This window comes from Limulus polyphemus, unplaced genomic scaffold (assembly GCF_000517525.1).
Source record: "Limulus polyphemus unplaced genomic scaffold, Limulus_polyphemus-2.1.2 Scaffold4836, whole genome shotgun sequence".
NCBI classification, from domain to species: domain Eukaryota; kingdom Metazoa; phylum Arthropoda; class Merostomata; order Xiphosura; family Limulidae; genus Limulus; species Limulus polyphemus.
The window spans coordinates 65,705-81,547 of NW_013670446.1; the positions used below are offsets into that span (position 1 = coordinate 65,705).

General features: G+C 36.5%; 1 protein-coding gene across 4 annotated transcripts in view; it reads right to left on the reverse strand.

The window, feature by feature from the left end:
* Positions 1-13,187, reverse strand: part of LOC106471757 (DNA repair protein XRCC3-like) — a 19,534-nt gene extending 6,347 nt beyond the window's left edge. Inside the window, exons 1-3 of one of the 4 annotated variants that reach the window (XM_022400366.1) lie at positions 13,130-13,187; positions 12,390-12,510; positions 9,542-9,679 (exon numbers count right to left, since the gene is read on the reverse strand). In XM_022400366.1, coding sequence (XP_022256074.1) covers positions 9,542-9,679; positions 12,390-12,456 — 205 coding nt within the window. In that variant the 5' untranslated portion in view covers positions 12,457-12,510; positions 13,130-13,187. Of the gene's footprint in view, positions 1-9,541; positions 9,680-12,389; positions 12,511-12,968 lie in introns of all 4 variants that reach the window. The other 3 variants (XM_022400369.1, XM_022400365.1, XM_022400368.1) reach the window with 3 other exon arrangements.
* Between the last annotated feature and the right edge of the window lie 2,656 nt (positions 13,188-15,843).

Genomic DNA, 15,843 nt, shown 5'->3' on the forward strand with positions numbered 1-15,843 from the left:
TTGGTAATTCACATCTTCAGGACATGGTAGCCTCTCTGTTGGTGGTGGAACCAGTCTCCCATCCCACTCATAGATTTTACTCTTAATTTTATGTCATCCCTAAGAAGACAAGAGATTGGCACTTTCTCTCACTGATCTGTCATCTCTGAATCTATTCCTTGATTCTGGATGGATGGCTTTCTCAGTCTGCATTTGGTCCTCTCTCTCACTTGCCCAGATTATGGATGATTATGGTTTACATTTAGAATGCTTTTCTTCACATTCCCATTTGTTCCCTGTCCTGTAATTTCCACTGCTTTGTCCACAATAGACAAGTTTCTAAGTTCTGAGCCATTTGCTTGGGCCTAATCAGAGTCCCCTTAAGTTTTCAACTGGATCATATGCTATTTCTCTTGAACTTTCATTTCCATTATCTTATGGTCAACTGGCTTCTACTGATCTCCCTCTTACAAACATTCAGCAGTTGCTACCTCCATTCTTCTTCCAGAGGCACTTTGCCTGGGCTGGCTGGCCAAACTTTCCAAGTCCATTTTGAATCCCACTCAATATCTTGTTCACATTGAAATTTTCTTGATGTAACAGATGGCCAGTAGGTGTAGTTGTTGGGTTCAACTTCACACAAGTTACAAATGAATCTATTTAAATCCAGATTATGCATTCATGGGTTAATAAGCACACAAGGCACCAACTTGAGGAAATTTACATATGAAATAAAGAATTGAATCAGTGATAAATAATGAAAATAACATACAAAACATTATATAAAAATATTCAGATATTCATCAATATTCACAGTTCCAAAATTATCATGAAACAATTTTACTTCAAATGGAAGTAAATTCTTCCTTCTAAGCAAGCAACTGTTTGTTGATTAAACCATCCACAAGATTCATCAACATGGAAACTATACCAAACAAGTTATCAATTAAATTAATATATGAAATACGTTACAACATTGTTATGTTTAGCCAGTTCAATTAATACTTCTTCCAATAAGTCTCTTGACAGTTCTATTATTTCTTCTATTAATCTTACTAAAGCTGTGTCAGAGTTATCCTTTATTAATGTTCTATCTTCAGATATAATACATCATTTATGGAATACATTGATAGAATGGACAGATATAGCAATAATTACTTACAAGGAACTTGTGCAACACATTTCTGCTAGTCTTTGACGAATTGCCATCTTGGGTATTGTGGATCCTGGTGTGGTTTATTTAATATAATTGCAACTCATAAAAGGTTCATTTGACCCAAATTTGCATGTGATTCTTCCAACTTGATTGGTATCTTCCACCAAACCAAAACCATAACTGTTTACTAATTGTCAACAATCATTAGTTGTTAACAGCATAGAATTTCAAGCTTAATAACTCAGAATGTATGGATACGAATTGGATAACTTTGGTCTCTTCACATACTCTTCCACTTGGTGCCTCCCACCAAAGTTACTCTACTCATTTTTTTTATAAAGTTTGGTGTCTGATATCATAAACATTCTATATCATAATTGTGTCTGTTTGATGTTGATAACAAGAACTGTTGGTTTCTGCTTCTCATATTACAACTTCAAATGCATTTTCAATTAACTCATGGATTTGCTTCACCTTTTCATATTATTATTTGATCAGCTGTCCATTATGCTTTTACTATTACATGTGTTCTGTCATCATTTTACATGTATGTAGACACAAATGAAAACTCAATTTTTGAAGATTGTAAGCATTTGTACTTTTAGCAAGTGTTACAGTAGAACAGGCTCAATCCTCTCTCTTGCATCTTCATGTCATGGAGATCTTGGTATTAAAGGCTCTTCACTCTCATTTTTTTACCTCTGTGAGACATTCTCTCACATTTGGGGGCTATTGCTTCTCTTGAGACCCTTATCTCTCTTGGTTGTGCATACATGCAACCCCTTCAGTGAGCTCTTGGGAAACCAATGAAACATATCTTGTAATACACTATTCTACCCCTGTATTTCTCCCTTCATATCTACATTCCTGTCTGTCATGGTGGCTTGATCACTTCAATATAAGCCAGAATACTCCACTGCCCCCCCCCCCTCAACCTGACTTGCATCTCTACACCAATGCTTCTATTTCTGATTGGGAGGTGGCTACAAATACCATTACTCCCTCTGGGGTCTGTTTTCAAGAGAAATGATCTCTGTACGTCAACATTCTAAACCTTGTCAGGCTTGCCAACTTCTCTGTCATGGTTATTGGGTCATCTTGTCATGATTTGCTCTGATAACCTGAAAGTCATTTCTTACATCAGCAAGTTATGTCACTGGAGTTTTGAATTTGGTGGTGGACCATCCCATAAAGTGGTCCTTGCATCAATTGGTATTGCAGTGGATTTGTTCCTTCATCTTCATGCATGGAATTTGTTCAGTCTCTTGCAAGGTGAACAGGATTTTCTTACAGGGTAGTTATCATTTTCCTAATTTGAAAATGTATTTCCAAATATACTTACCCCCACTGACACTTATAGCTATTTCTCAATCTCCATCTTTGCCATCTAACATTGTGTTTGCTTGCTCCAGTCTTTATATACCCCATTCAACTGCCCTCGGCAATATCTAATTTGAAAAACTTTACACCAACCCTCACACGCCCTCTATGAAGGTACTGTATATAAGCACTGCATGCAGACAATATAATCACTTTTTCAAGACTTACCCCATCCCGGTCACTAACACCAGCTCTTAGTGGGGAGGAAGAGTATCAGCAGAGGTAAGTATGTTTGGAAATATGTTTTCAGATTAGGAAAATGATAACTTCCAAAAAATACATACATACCTCTGCTGACACTTATTACTAGAATCCCGCATTGAAAAGGTGGAGGGGCCAGTGAGGGCATAGATCATACAGAAAGTGTCCGCAGAGAACAAAAGTGTACTATGAGAAGTAGTTCCGAAATGGGGAACACCGCACTACATCCAGAACAGGTATGCTCTTCACCCAGAACTACAGAAAAATATAAAGGATGGAGTATGACACAAGTATGGTGTGTGGTAGGGACTCCCTAGCTCCACTAGTAGAAGTAAGGGGGGGGGGGACATATGCAGTGGGGAGTCCCAAGAAACAGGTCTCCAGAGACAGTGCAACAGGTGAACCCCATTCCCTAAGTTGCTAAAAGCAAACCAATCTTGACTGGTACATCTCTAAGATCCACTTTAGCTTTACTCATGATAATCCATGAGTAGCGGTCCATTGGATACTATTTTGATATAATATCACCATCTAGAATTGCATTCATATGGTCTTATGAACACCTCATCTTGAAAGAGCTCATTGCAGCCAAGAACTGATATAAAGGTTGTTAGTGCAGAATTTAAAACATAAGCATACCTGACTGGGCACCACTCACCACTGAGTGAGATCTCAAAGAAATAAAGAAAGACCTTACAAAAAAAAAGAAAATAAACAAACAAACTGCAAGTCAGGTAAGAAAGTTATTCACCTCCTTGTTAAAATCTAGCAGAGGTAGTCAACACAGCCACAGGGGGAAAATGAAAGATAAAACTGCCAGATGAAAGTAATGAGATATGAAAGTGTCAGGAGAAGTCCACATACCGGCCTGAAAAATGTCCTCCAGAAAACAGTTCACCTGTGCAGCCAATGACATCAATAGATGCCAAATCTGGTGAGAGGTGACGTGGAGCATATTGCGATTGCTAACAGACAAGCCCAAGTAGACTATATGAATCAATTTCCGAAGCCAACTGATTAAAGTAATGGGTGATAAATCCCTGGACACTGCAGATTAGGAATAAAAAGCCAGTTCTTAGAACCCTGAAAAGGTTCTGTATGAGCCATATAACATCTAAGTACCCGGACAGGACATAATCAATAATCCAGGTATGATCAACTGTAAAGATGAGAAATGCCAGGTAGATGAATAGGAGAAACAGATTTGTTTCCTTCTGTGGCAGCAAGAGTTTTCGGGAGAAATGATCAGTTGGGATAGTGCAAAACATAGGTGGAATGATAGAGAGTTTGCTGAACATGAACGGCAAATAAATCAGAATGGCAGTGTCTACAAGCTAACAACAATAAAAAATATACTTTGAGGGAAAGGCGATATAATGAACAGGAGACCATAGGTTCAAAGGAATGATATGATAATGCATGTAAAACAACCCTAGAGTCCCAATTAAGCTGTTGAAAAGATCATTTGGGTCGAAAAATATGAAAAGATCATAAGAGATGAGATAGCACAGGGGAGTAAAAAAACCTTCTGATATTTAGAATATTGAAAAGTAGTAGCTATGGAAGCTTTATATAATGCAACAGTAGGAAAAGCAAGCCCTCTTTCAAAAATCCATGTCAAAAAACATGATACTATGGAGACTGTTGGATAATGTGGTTTGAAGGCTCTCCTCAGACACCATTGACGATATGTAGTCCATTTCCATTGCCAAAGTAGGTCACCAGAGGGATTTAGTCAAATAAACGGAAACTTTAGAAGATAAACCCCTACGATGGGCAAAGGACTGCATAACTTCCATGCATGAAACTTGAGTTGTTGAACATCGTGTGTTGAATGTTGGAACAAGGTTGTCTCAATAAGGTTTGGCAAAGAGGTTATGGAGTACATTCTTGAAGCAACCAAAGAAGAGGAAATCATGTCTGAGCAGGCAAAAAGGTGCTATCAAGAGAACCCGACATGGGGTGGAACAAATCACAGACAAAACTCTGGGTAAGAGACAAACAGGAGGAAAGGCATACAAATGTAATCTCATCCAGTATTGACTGAAAGCATCTATTGACAGGGCTTGTGGATGAGGAACAGGAGACCAAAACAACTGTAGATGAGCATTCCAATGGGTTGCAAAAGCATCGATCATTAATGATCCAAACTGAGAACATATTCATTGAAAGAACCTCCTGATGTAATATCCATTTGGTTGGAAGAATTCGATGAGGTCGAGTGAGATGATCTGCAATCAAATTCATGACTTCTGGTACACGACAGGCCAAAAGATGAATGTTGTGGGAATGAGCCCAATAAAGAAGATCTAAAGTTTAGAACAAAGATCCCGAGAACGAGTACCTCCCTAATGAGAAAGATACGAGACCATCACGGAGTTGTCCGAATGAATCATGACATTCTCTTCTCATTACTCGATGTACCACAAGAAGTTCAAGAATGTTGATATGCAGGGTAGATTCATTGTCTGTCTAAATACCCTGGAATTCCTGTACCTGAAGAAAAGCACCCCATCCATGAAGAGATGGACTTCCAGATGAGGAGATGGTACCTGAACCCTAATAGTAATGTTGTTCCTGTCTAGCCACCACTGGAGATTTGCAAGATCGTTCTCAAGCAAAGAGACTGGTTGATCCAAAGGAGGGATCACATATGGGCCCAACCCAATGGCATAAGGGATTTGAGAGAAGCCCAAATCCCCAAAACAGGCAGAACCATCCACCTGTTCTTCATGCATAAAACGTAGAAATCAACAAGAAGACACTGCTATAAGGATGTGAAGATAGGCATCTGCAACATCAAATTTGGTCATCCAAAGTCCTGGTGTAAAGTGCCATCGAAGTTGAAGAAAAGATTCCATGGTGAAACAAGAAAGCTGAAGGAAATGATCGAGTCAAGACAGATCAATGATAAGACGTCAATCTTCAGTTTTCTTGGGCACCAGAAATAGATGAAAATAAAATCATGGATGAATGGGATCGACTTTGTCATTGGCTCGTTTGATGAACAGCTCCTGAATGGTCCAGGAATGAAGGTCTGAAGGAGAAGAAAACGACTAGATGGGAGCACAGAGGAGAGAGAGAAGTAAACTGAATCTCAAACTCTAAATCCAGCACTCTGAGAACCAAAGGATCAATGGTGAAGGAACGCCAAATGTGGTGAAAGAGATGTAACCGTCCTCCCACAGGATTTGGTGAAAATAGGTAGTCACTGATGCCACTGGTGCCATCATGATCTGTCTCAAGATACCCAAGAATATGGACGGAAGCGATTCTGAGAACCAATAGGACAAGGTAATGAAGGAGTGGGCCATGAGATGTGAATGGTCAATCCTCCAGAAGGATTCATTGGAGTAGGAGAGACGCGAACAGCCAATGATGATAAAGAAGACTGTAAATATGCCGAATCAAGTCAGGCTTCTAAAGATTCTGGAATTCCAGCAAACAAGTAAAGCAGAAGAAAATGCACCTCCCATAAATCATGAAGAGCAGTGGAGAGCAAACGAATACCCAATAATAAGGCATCACGACTCAACAAGTCCCAGCAACAGACCAACCACGACATCAAGATGAGGCCTGACGAAGACAAGCATGTCATAGTAGTAACCAGTAAAGTGCCCAGTTTGTCATCAAATTGATGAGGAGAGTGGTGATATGCTTCAGACAAAAGATGAATGGAAGAGAATTATTTTAAAACAGTAGTACGAGTCAAACGAATCTGTGAAAATTGAGACCTGTTAATAGCGAAAAGAGGTTCTAACCTGGAACCCCATATATTCAGCAACTGATCCAACCATTGAGTGTCTAAATATACATCATCCTGACGATAAGCCAGGGCATGTTGTTCAGATAAACTGGGGGGAGACATAGTAACACCCTCACGTAGTTGTGTTGCAAATCTCCCTGCATGCACAGCAATATCAGGGGAAGGAGGAAGAACAAAGATCGATTAGACAGCAAGGCAGAAGTACACTCAAAAGCAACAGGGTTAATCCCCAAAACTTCAAAAACTCACGTAACTAACTGCATATAAGGGGCAGAAAATGCCTGATTAAATGAGACCTCAGTAGAGGGTGCCCTAGTAAAAGAAGGAGCAGGAAACAGGGAGTCTAAATTCTCCCCAGAATAATATTATGTTTCATGATCAAAAGCCAAATCAGAACCTCCTGGGAAGACACCCCTGGGCTGCACAAAGAACTCCATCTCATCCTGATTCAGCTCAAGGACATCTTCCACCAAGAGTGGATCCCCCCCACCCCAAATGTTTACTACCACTAGATAACATAGAAGGAATGGACAAGGGCTGATTAGCCTAAGTGCCAGAAACTGTTACACAGGAATTCATACCCACTTTCTTTTTTTGTAACAACAGAAGAAAACCAATGAAATATTAGCATCGGGGAACAAATCAAAAGAACACCTGACTATAATGAAACTGAATTAATGAAATTGTAAACTGCAAAACGTGACTTTCAAAGCATGTACTTGGTCAAGAAAAAGTGATTATATTGTCTGCATACAGTGCTTATATACAGTAACTGCAGAGAAGGTGTGTGAGGGCTAGTGTAAAGTTTTGCAAATTAGATATTGTCGAGGGCAGTCGAGTGGGATATATAAAGAGTGGAGCATGCAAACACAATGTTAAATGGCAAAGATGGAGATCCAGAAATAGCGATAAGTGTTTGCGGAGGTATGTATGTTTTGGAAGTTAATTTTCTTTCTCATTCTTGTTGGACTTCTACTCTCACCATCTATCAGCACAAATGGGGTATTTACCACCATTGATCCCTCTTCAACTTCTTTCCATCTGGTCATTCTACTCTACCACATCTTCCTTCTTTCTTAACCCAGAACTCCTCAAGGCTTTTTTTGTCCATCATTCCCCTTGCCCAGTCCCTCTTCTCGACTGAGACCTTTATGTGGTTCTTCAGGCTTTTACATACACACACACACACACCCATTAAAGCCACTGGCTTCCTGATCCTTATATCTACTTGTCCCTGAAAATACATTGGGATGAGTTCAACCATAAACTTTTAACAGTGCCTCTGTCAAATTTGGCATATCACAGCCTCTTTTGTCTAGATTTTGAAGTAAGCCACTAAAGAAGATCTTGCAAACTGGTATGTGGACTATACCTAACACATTAACCACCCATTACTTACATCACTAGTTGGTTTCTTCTGCCTATGGTTTTCGATTCCCTTCAGTTGAAATTCACCAGTCTACTCAACAGAAACCATATCAAATGTGAAACTATCAACCATTGTTATATTTGGTGCCACAGGATCCCACTGAGTGGCTGACATTGCCTTACAGACAGTACCTACCCAAAATCTATATCATATGGGGAATAAGAGCAATGTTAATTCCACCTATCCCTACTCAGTGCCCACCACTGAGATGGATGTATTATTTCAAAGTGCAGTACAGAACACCTTGTTACAATATCTACCAAAGCAGTTCTCAGTTCTTGGAGATTAATCCTGATAAGGACCAGTTAGAATTTTTGTGAACTGGTTAGAAATTTTGCAAATTTCATACCCTGCTGACTATCCAACAAAATTTTAAACTTTGTTAAATGACTCTGCAAAGCATCTTTTATTGGACTTTTCCTACCACTGATATAAGACTAATAGGCCTATAATTACTGGGACAATTTTTATCATCTTCCTTGAAAAAATGATTAATATTAGCCAACTTCCAATGTTATGGCATAAAACAAGGTTCCAAAGCTTAGAAGCCAACCCTATAAAATTTACCTTTAGTTTCTTAATAAGATATTGGAAAAATTGTTGTAAAAAGCAAAGAAAAAACTGCATTGTACCTGTAATACAAGATGGCATTAAAGCCTGAATTTCAACACTTGAAAGAAACAGAAAAGGACTATATAAAAAAATATCATTATTATCAGATATACATAGTAAAAATGTTTCATGTTTTATCTATATTAAAAACAATTTAAATGTTTTATATTAACTTATTGATAAGTTACTTATACTTCTTTAACCTTCCAATGCTCTGTTAATGCTGCACAAGATTAAGATATTTAAGATGGGTACTTGTTTGTTTGAAATTAAGCACAAAGCTACACAATAGGCTATCTGTGCTCTGCCCACCATGGGTATCAAAACCCGGTTTCTAGCGTTGTAAGTCTGCAGACATACCGCTGTGCCACTGGGGGGCTAAGATGAATACCTTACTTTAAAGTCTAAAACGATAAAAACCCTATAGCCCAAGAGCTTTCAAAAGGTGGACCTTTCTTCTTCAGGGGCAAACTGGGAATGGTGGTGTAACTGAATGAGTGGTATGTAAAAGAAGTTGAGTGATGTGATGAAGATCACCTGGGTTTCCAGGAAGTATATTTGTATATTTTTCAGTTTTCTGTTGTAAGTATGTCTCAGTTCTGGTGCAACATGGCCAGAAATGTAAGCATTATGTAAAAAGGTGTTAGAGATGTTCTGCTTTAGAAATGATCAAGAAAATTTATACTTAAAGTAAAATAAAAGTGACCCATGGAGAATGACTGGAAAAGCAGACCAACTTCTAATTACAGGCAGGGAAAATTATCATAAATAAACATAAGTATTAGAAAGATCAGAGGTAAACTTCAAGTTCTCACGACATAGAAAAAATTATATAAAAATTAAATAAATAAATAAAAATTATTTTTCAAAGTTTACTTCAACGTAATCATTTTCATTTTAGTTCAACATTGAACATAGAGATAATATTCATTGAACAATGTGAGACATGCATGTGCCTGCAGTGATAAAAATGACCTAGCTTAAAACTACAACAAAAAAAAATCAAATCAAAACATACCTGTTATGAAAGACCTAGGAAGAACTTCTTGTGAAACTGCCTGTTTAACAGCATATACATCACGTTGGGAGAGTTTTGTCTGTTTTGATAGTTCTAGGTCAGACAGGGTTAGCACACTTTTACAGGTGTTAAGTTTTGCTATTAAAATTAAAGCTTTGTTTTTATTTTTGTATATTTTCACATCTATAACTTAACATAATTCATACTCCAGTCAGAAAAGTAATTAGCAATGATGTTTTAAGAAGCATGTAATCAGAGCCATATTTAGACTACTTGAGGCCAGAGGTACAAAGGCAGACTGAGGCCTCTTAGGCCTTAGCCATGTAAGAAACTTGTAAAAAAAAAAAAAAAAGAAAAAACAAACAAACAATTAAATAATTTATATATTTGGGGGCCCTATGTGTTACACATTCTTTTCAAATATCTACATCATTTAAATCTCCATGAGACCCATACACATTATTTGTGTATGAATATTATATCAATAGATATGAAATTTTATGCTTATAAGCAGGTGTTACATTTTCACAAATAAAAAAAATCAGCATAAGCTACATGTCTCATGAGGCCTCCTTTTAGTCAAGACCCCCCAGCTAGCACCTCATGCTCCTGTGCATAAATCCGGCTCTGCATGTAATCAGTTATTGTACACTTACTACTGATGATATCATTGAAATTTTCACGTTGCATTAAAATTTATACTGTAGTCTAACTGTAAAACAAAAAATAAATACTATACCAAATATCCAATATATTGATTAACAGATGCTTAAATCAGTAATTTATATACTTAATGAACAAAATAAAACATTTCAAATATAGAGTATTTCATGTTATGATGGTCACAAAATAATTCAAATAAAAAAATGTATTCAATGGAATTGCTTAAAACCACTATTTTTTCTTATGTTTGATAAACAATATATATATTTTCCCTTGATTTTTAGGATTTGGAATAAGAAAACGAAATTTCAAGACTCATCATGGAATACAAAAAGTGAATAAAGTTTTCAGTGTTAATGAAGAAGTTGATGGGGACTTTTTGTTACATTGAAAAATCTTATGGACATTGGAAGAATTCCTGATGACTGGAAGATGGCTTATGTGAACCCAATTTTTTTAAAAGATGGTTTTGAGGAAAAGCTTGAGATATTATAGGCATGATTTCTATTGGCAGATGCTAAAAATTGTCAGAACTTAATGTTAGAAATCATTTAAAACAACCTTGAAAGTTCATACTCAATAACTGATAGTTTTAGAAAGGGATATTCTTACTTTAACAACTTTGTAAAGAGTTTTCTGACAAGACTAACAAATGTACTTAACTTTTAGAAAGTCTTTGGTATAATAATGCTAGATTCTTATGAAACTGGTGAAAGTCTGAGCTTGTTGATAGTAAATTAACATTTTTCTCGTTCAGAGAATGTATCCAAGATTTGTTCTGGTTATAAATTGATTATTATTACTTTGTGCTAACAATCTGGATAATATCTTGGGCAACTACATGTTTTAATTTGCTTATGATATTAGAATCATGTATAAGGCTGATACTACTGAGAATGATTTTCAATGCAACAGGACTTAAGACAGATTTTGTGAAAATTACAACTATAATAGCTTAAGAAATGTGGTCTACTTTCGCTTCAAAAATTCAATATAACATTTAGAAGTGATTAGTTAAAAAAAAAAAGATTTAAACCTGTTTATTTGTTTAAAAAATCAAACAAATTTATGAGGTCAACTAACAGGAATTTGTAATTCAAGATAAAGACATTTTCATCTACTCATATACTTAAGTACTATAGTAGAATGGGTTAAATTAATAATTGACAATCAAAATAATAATTTGATCCATTAAAATTTAGAAGAACTGGAGGCAACTTGATTCAAGTATTTAAATTTGTTAGGGACTCAAACTGCACGTCGAAGATCTATTTATAAGATTGGAAATAAAGATTTAATGATATCAGAGATAATGTAAGCTCGCATTGTTTATATAGTTATTTTTGTAAACTAATTTTTTACAGAATAATTAATGTATGGAAACAATTTACTATCAAAGAAGTATGTACTTTTAGGTGTAGTTTAAAATCATTCATATGGATGTATATGGCCTTGAATGGTTAACAGTTTTAATGGTGGTTTGGAGAGTGAAGGATGAGCCCATGGCTTGACTGGTCTCTTCTTTTGTTCTGTGTTCTGATAATAGTGTACACTTTTCATTGTCTCTAATATTTGTGCTTGAAAAAGGTAAGTCACTTTAGTACCTACAGGTTTCTTTCTCTTGCTTTTTTTATTTTTAGGTAACTTATTAATGTTATTTATGGAGATCTAACAGTAATACTCCATATAATCTTTTTGGTTTTATAGAAATACCTTTAATTACCTTTTTACATAACTTATAAGTTGTAGTTTCATGTATATTTAGCTTAATTCATTTTTAAGATCCAAAATTTTGAATGTGCCCACATATGTATCTATTTTATGCTTTTCTCAAAATCGGTATGATATGTCTTATACAACTGTTACATGGATGTAAAGGGGGCTATTAAAAGTATTATTATTCAGGCCTATCATTTTTTAAAGCCATTTTAACTTATTATTTAGCTAAATCATGCAATCCCTAACAAGTTATCAATTATAAGTACCCATAATCTTTCTTTTTTGTCTCTTTAGATGTTGTAAATGTTGTTATGCTTCTTTTATTTAGCTTTAGTGTTTTTGTACAAGTTTTTGGTATCAAAAGAGAGATGGACTCCTATTAAACTTTATTCTTTATAAATCAGATACCCATTTATATCATATCTACACAAAACATCTAAACAGAGGGAATTAAAAATGCACTGACCTTTTTTAAGGGCTTCAACAATTCTTGGTGGAAGTAACAAGTTACCAATTTCTTTACTGTATGGCATACTAATTTATTACAATCTCGTCTATTTTGCTGTGCCGAATCATGGGTAAACTCTCTGAAAATATAACAAATATAACTTCTGTTCTTTCACTATTACATTCAGTTTTGTTTACTTGATTAATTATTTATGATTAAAATGTTTAGACACCAGTAGACCAAAATAACGTTAACATTAAAAAAAAAATATGTTACTGATTTTAAAAATGCAAGTTACAAATGAAGAACATCTTTAAATAAACATTAAATATGACAACTTCAAGTACTTTTTTATGACTTGCAAACTACTTATATATAATAAATTAATATATACAGTAGAAAAAATTACTATCAAACTAGTGTAGTATTAAAAAATAAAACTATAAAGAATTTATATATTTTCAAACTCAAGTTATTTTCATGAAATTAGGATTTGTTTTTCCTAGACTTGTGTCCTTCATTTCTATTCTATTAGTATTACCATTAATATTATCTTTTGAATATAGCACAAATAAACACCATTATCCTATTGATCACCGGATAATCTTGTAAACAAACTTCAGTATGATCACCTTATAAGATAGCGAATTCTACTTTTACTTTGGCATTGTTTTGTTTGCCGTTCATTTATTATTCCTTCTATCGTTTACTTCAACTATGACTTTTTGGTATATTAAAACTTTAAAGCGCTAACTTACCGAGTTAGAGCATGTTAATTTTTAGTAAGTACGTATTATGAAACTGATACAAGCTCCCCCTTTGAGTGACGTACCGATATTAATGTTGTGAAAGATTATTTAGATTTATGGTAATAGCGAGTTAGCTTGTCACACGAAATGTAATTTCGTGGTCCAACCACTTAATAAAATCCCTTCATTGATCTTAAATGAGTTAGTTCACATGATATGGAAGTGGTTTAATTTGCGAACATTGTGTTTTTTTCGGAATTATGTTTTTCTGCTTATGGTTCTTTTTTCTAATTATTCTTGATTTATTGATATTAATAACATTGAAATTTATGTTGTATTGTTCATTAACTATTGTACCCAGTCCTGGTTGGGCACGGGTTTACTAACTATAAAAGTGATAAAATGTGTAGTTGCTTGAAAGTTTTATTTTGGATTTCTGTTTTATTTTAATGAAATTGTTTTTATTTGACCATAGTTATATCAGCATTTTGTTTTAGTCTGTTACAAACTCCTACCCTTCTTTTCTCAAGAGAAAAGTTAAGAGAACTCAACTTATCCCTATAAGTTAACCCTTCCATTGCTGGACTCATCCAAGTGGCCATGCTTTAAATTATTTCCAATAAGTCATATTCTTTCACAGATAAGGAGGACAAGTACCCAGGTTCGCTAAAATTTCACCAAAATTCACCGCAAAAACACACACACTGGTCTCTACATCCCCTGGCATTCCGCTCATTACACCACATAAAAAATTAATACTGTTGCGTCAGCGAGATCATGTGACTAGTATCACGCCACTTCCTTCTCGAACCTTCGTGAATTGTCGGGAGATTACTAGATTTGGGGTAGTGTGGTATACATAAGATGGTCACAACGTGACGGGACTGTGTGTAGGTAATGAGTAATTGAACTGCAATCAGAGAGAATATTGTTAAGCACGTGAGAATTATAGCGTTTGTTACAGAGCGACTGTTGAAATTAAGTGTATCGTAAAGTTGTATTCGGAAAGAATAAACCAGTTTTATTTAAGAGAGGACTTGTGTTGCTAAAGTTTCGTCGGAACGAATTTACGGAAAATTAACTGACGACTGGATGTAACAAATTGGTGTCAGAGAGTGGGACAAAAAAAATGGAGACGAGAAGCGTCAAATCAAACTACAGCTTAGCAGATTTGATGGCAGCAATACAAGAACAGCAAAAGAAACAAGAAGAACGAAAAAATAAACAAGAAGAGAGATTACAGCAGTGGTTGGAGGAGAAAGAAAATAAACAAGAAGAGAGATTACAGCAGTTGTTAGACGAAAAAGAAAAGAAACAAGAAGAACGAGAAAAGAAACAAGAAGAAAGACAACAGCAGTTACAAGAAAGCCTACAACAATGGCAACTCGAACAGCAAAGTAAACAAGAGAGACTACAGCAGTGGTTGGAGGAGAAAGAAAATAAATAAGAAGAGAGGTTACAGCAGTGGTCTGCCAGTAACTCAAACTGTGCTCTATATGCTTCCCACGGTGCCTTCCCATCGATTTCTTGTGGCTTCCTTCGCACTGGATCACTCCTATTACTAACATTCATATCTGGGATGTGACTTCTAACGGGACTGAATATGTCTGCATTAGGGTTTAGCTGCGGGCTCTGTAAGGGGCTTGCCATTGTCTGGGGCTGATTAAGTCGATGATCAATGTATCCTCCTTGTGTAACAGACAATAAATCGTTCTTTAACGTATCTAATTCGCTTTTAAATTTACTGATGTTTTCCATTTGTACCTCTTGCCATTAGATGAATGGATGGACAGAGGAGCAGAAAGCTGTATATCTGGCAACGAGCTTGAAGGGACAACCACTGGAAATACTTGGACAGTTGACAGCAGCCGAAAGACACAGCTTTAGAGCACTGGTAGAGGCTCTGGAACTCAGGTACGGAACCCAAAACCAGTCAGAAGTCTACAGGGCCAGGTTCAGGACGAGAGTCCGTGCTAAAGGGGAGAGCCTGCAAGAGCTGGCACAGGACTTGGAGAGCATGGCACACAAGGCCTACCCAACTGCACCACCCAATCTCCTCAAGGTGTTGCTGAGAGATCAGTTTGTAGATGCCTTGGACAGTCCACAACTTAAGATACAAGTGAAGCAAGCACACCCCTCTACCATGCAGGATGCAATGGCCAGAGCTCTCGAATTTGAATCCTACGTTAAGTCCAGCACAGAGGTACCAAGGTTGGTACAGTCATCTGGATTTAAGGCCAGAAAAGGTCAGCTTTCAGAGAAGTTTGAGGGACTTTGCTGGCACTGTAATAAACTTGGGCACATAAGAGCTCAATGTTGGAAACTTCAACACAGGGGAGGTGCCACATCAGGAAAGGCTGATATCCAGAAAAGTTGTTGGAACTGTGGAAAGCACGGACATTTGAGGAGCCAGTGTAGGAAGAATATTACCAACAAGTCGGCCTCAAGGAGACCAGTAGTGGTTGGTGTTGAGCGACGCCCACCAACCCCATCATGAAAGTCCCAACAGCTAGGTGTAAAATGCCAAGCACACACAGTGTCTATGTGACAGGAAAGCTGGATGGCCAAAGGTGCAACTTTGTCATAGGCTCTGCATCTCAGAATATCCTTGTGAGCATCAAGGTGTTAGATCATGAAGGAGTACCAGAAGCCACACAGAAGCTTTTTGGTGTGACAGGACATTCTACAAGATTGTGGGGATCAGTGTGGGTAACTATTGAGCT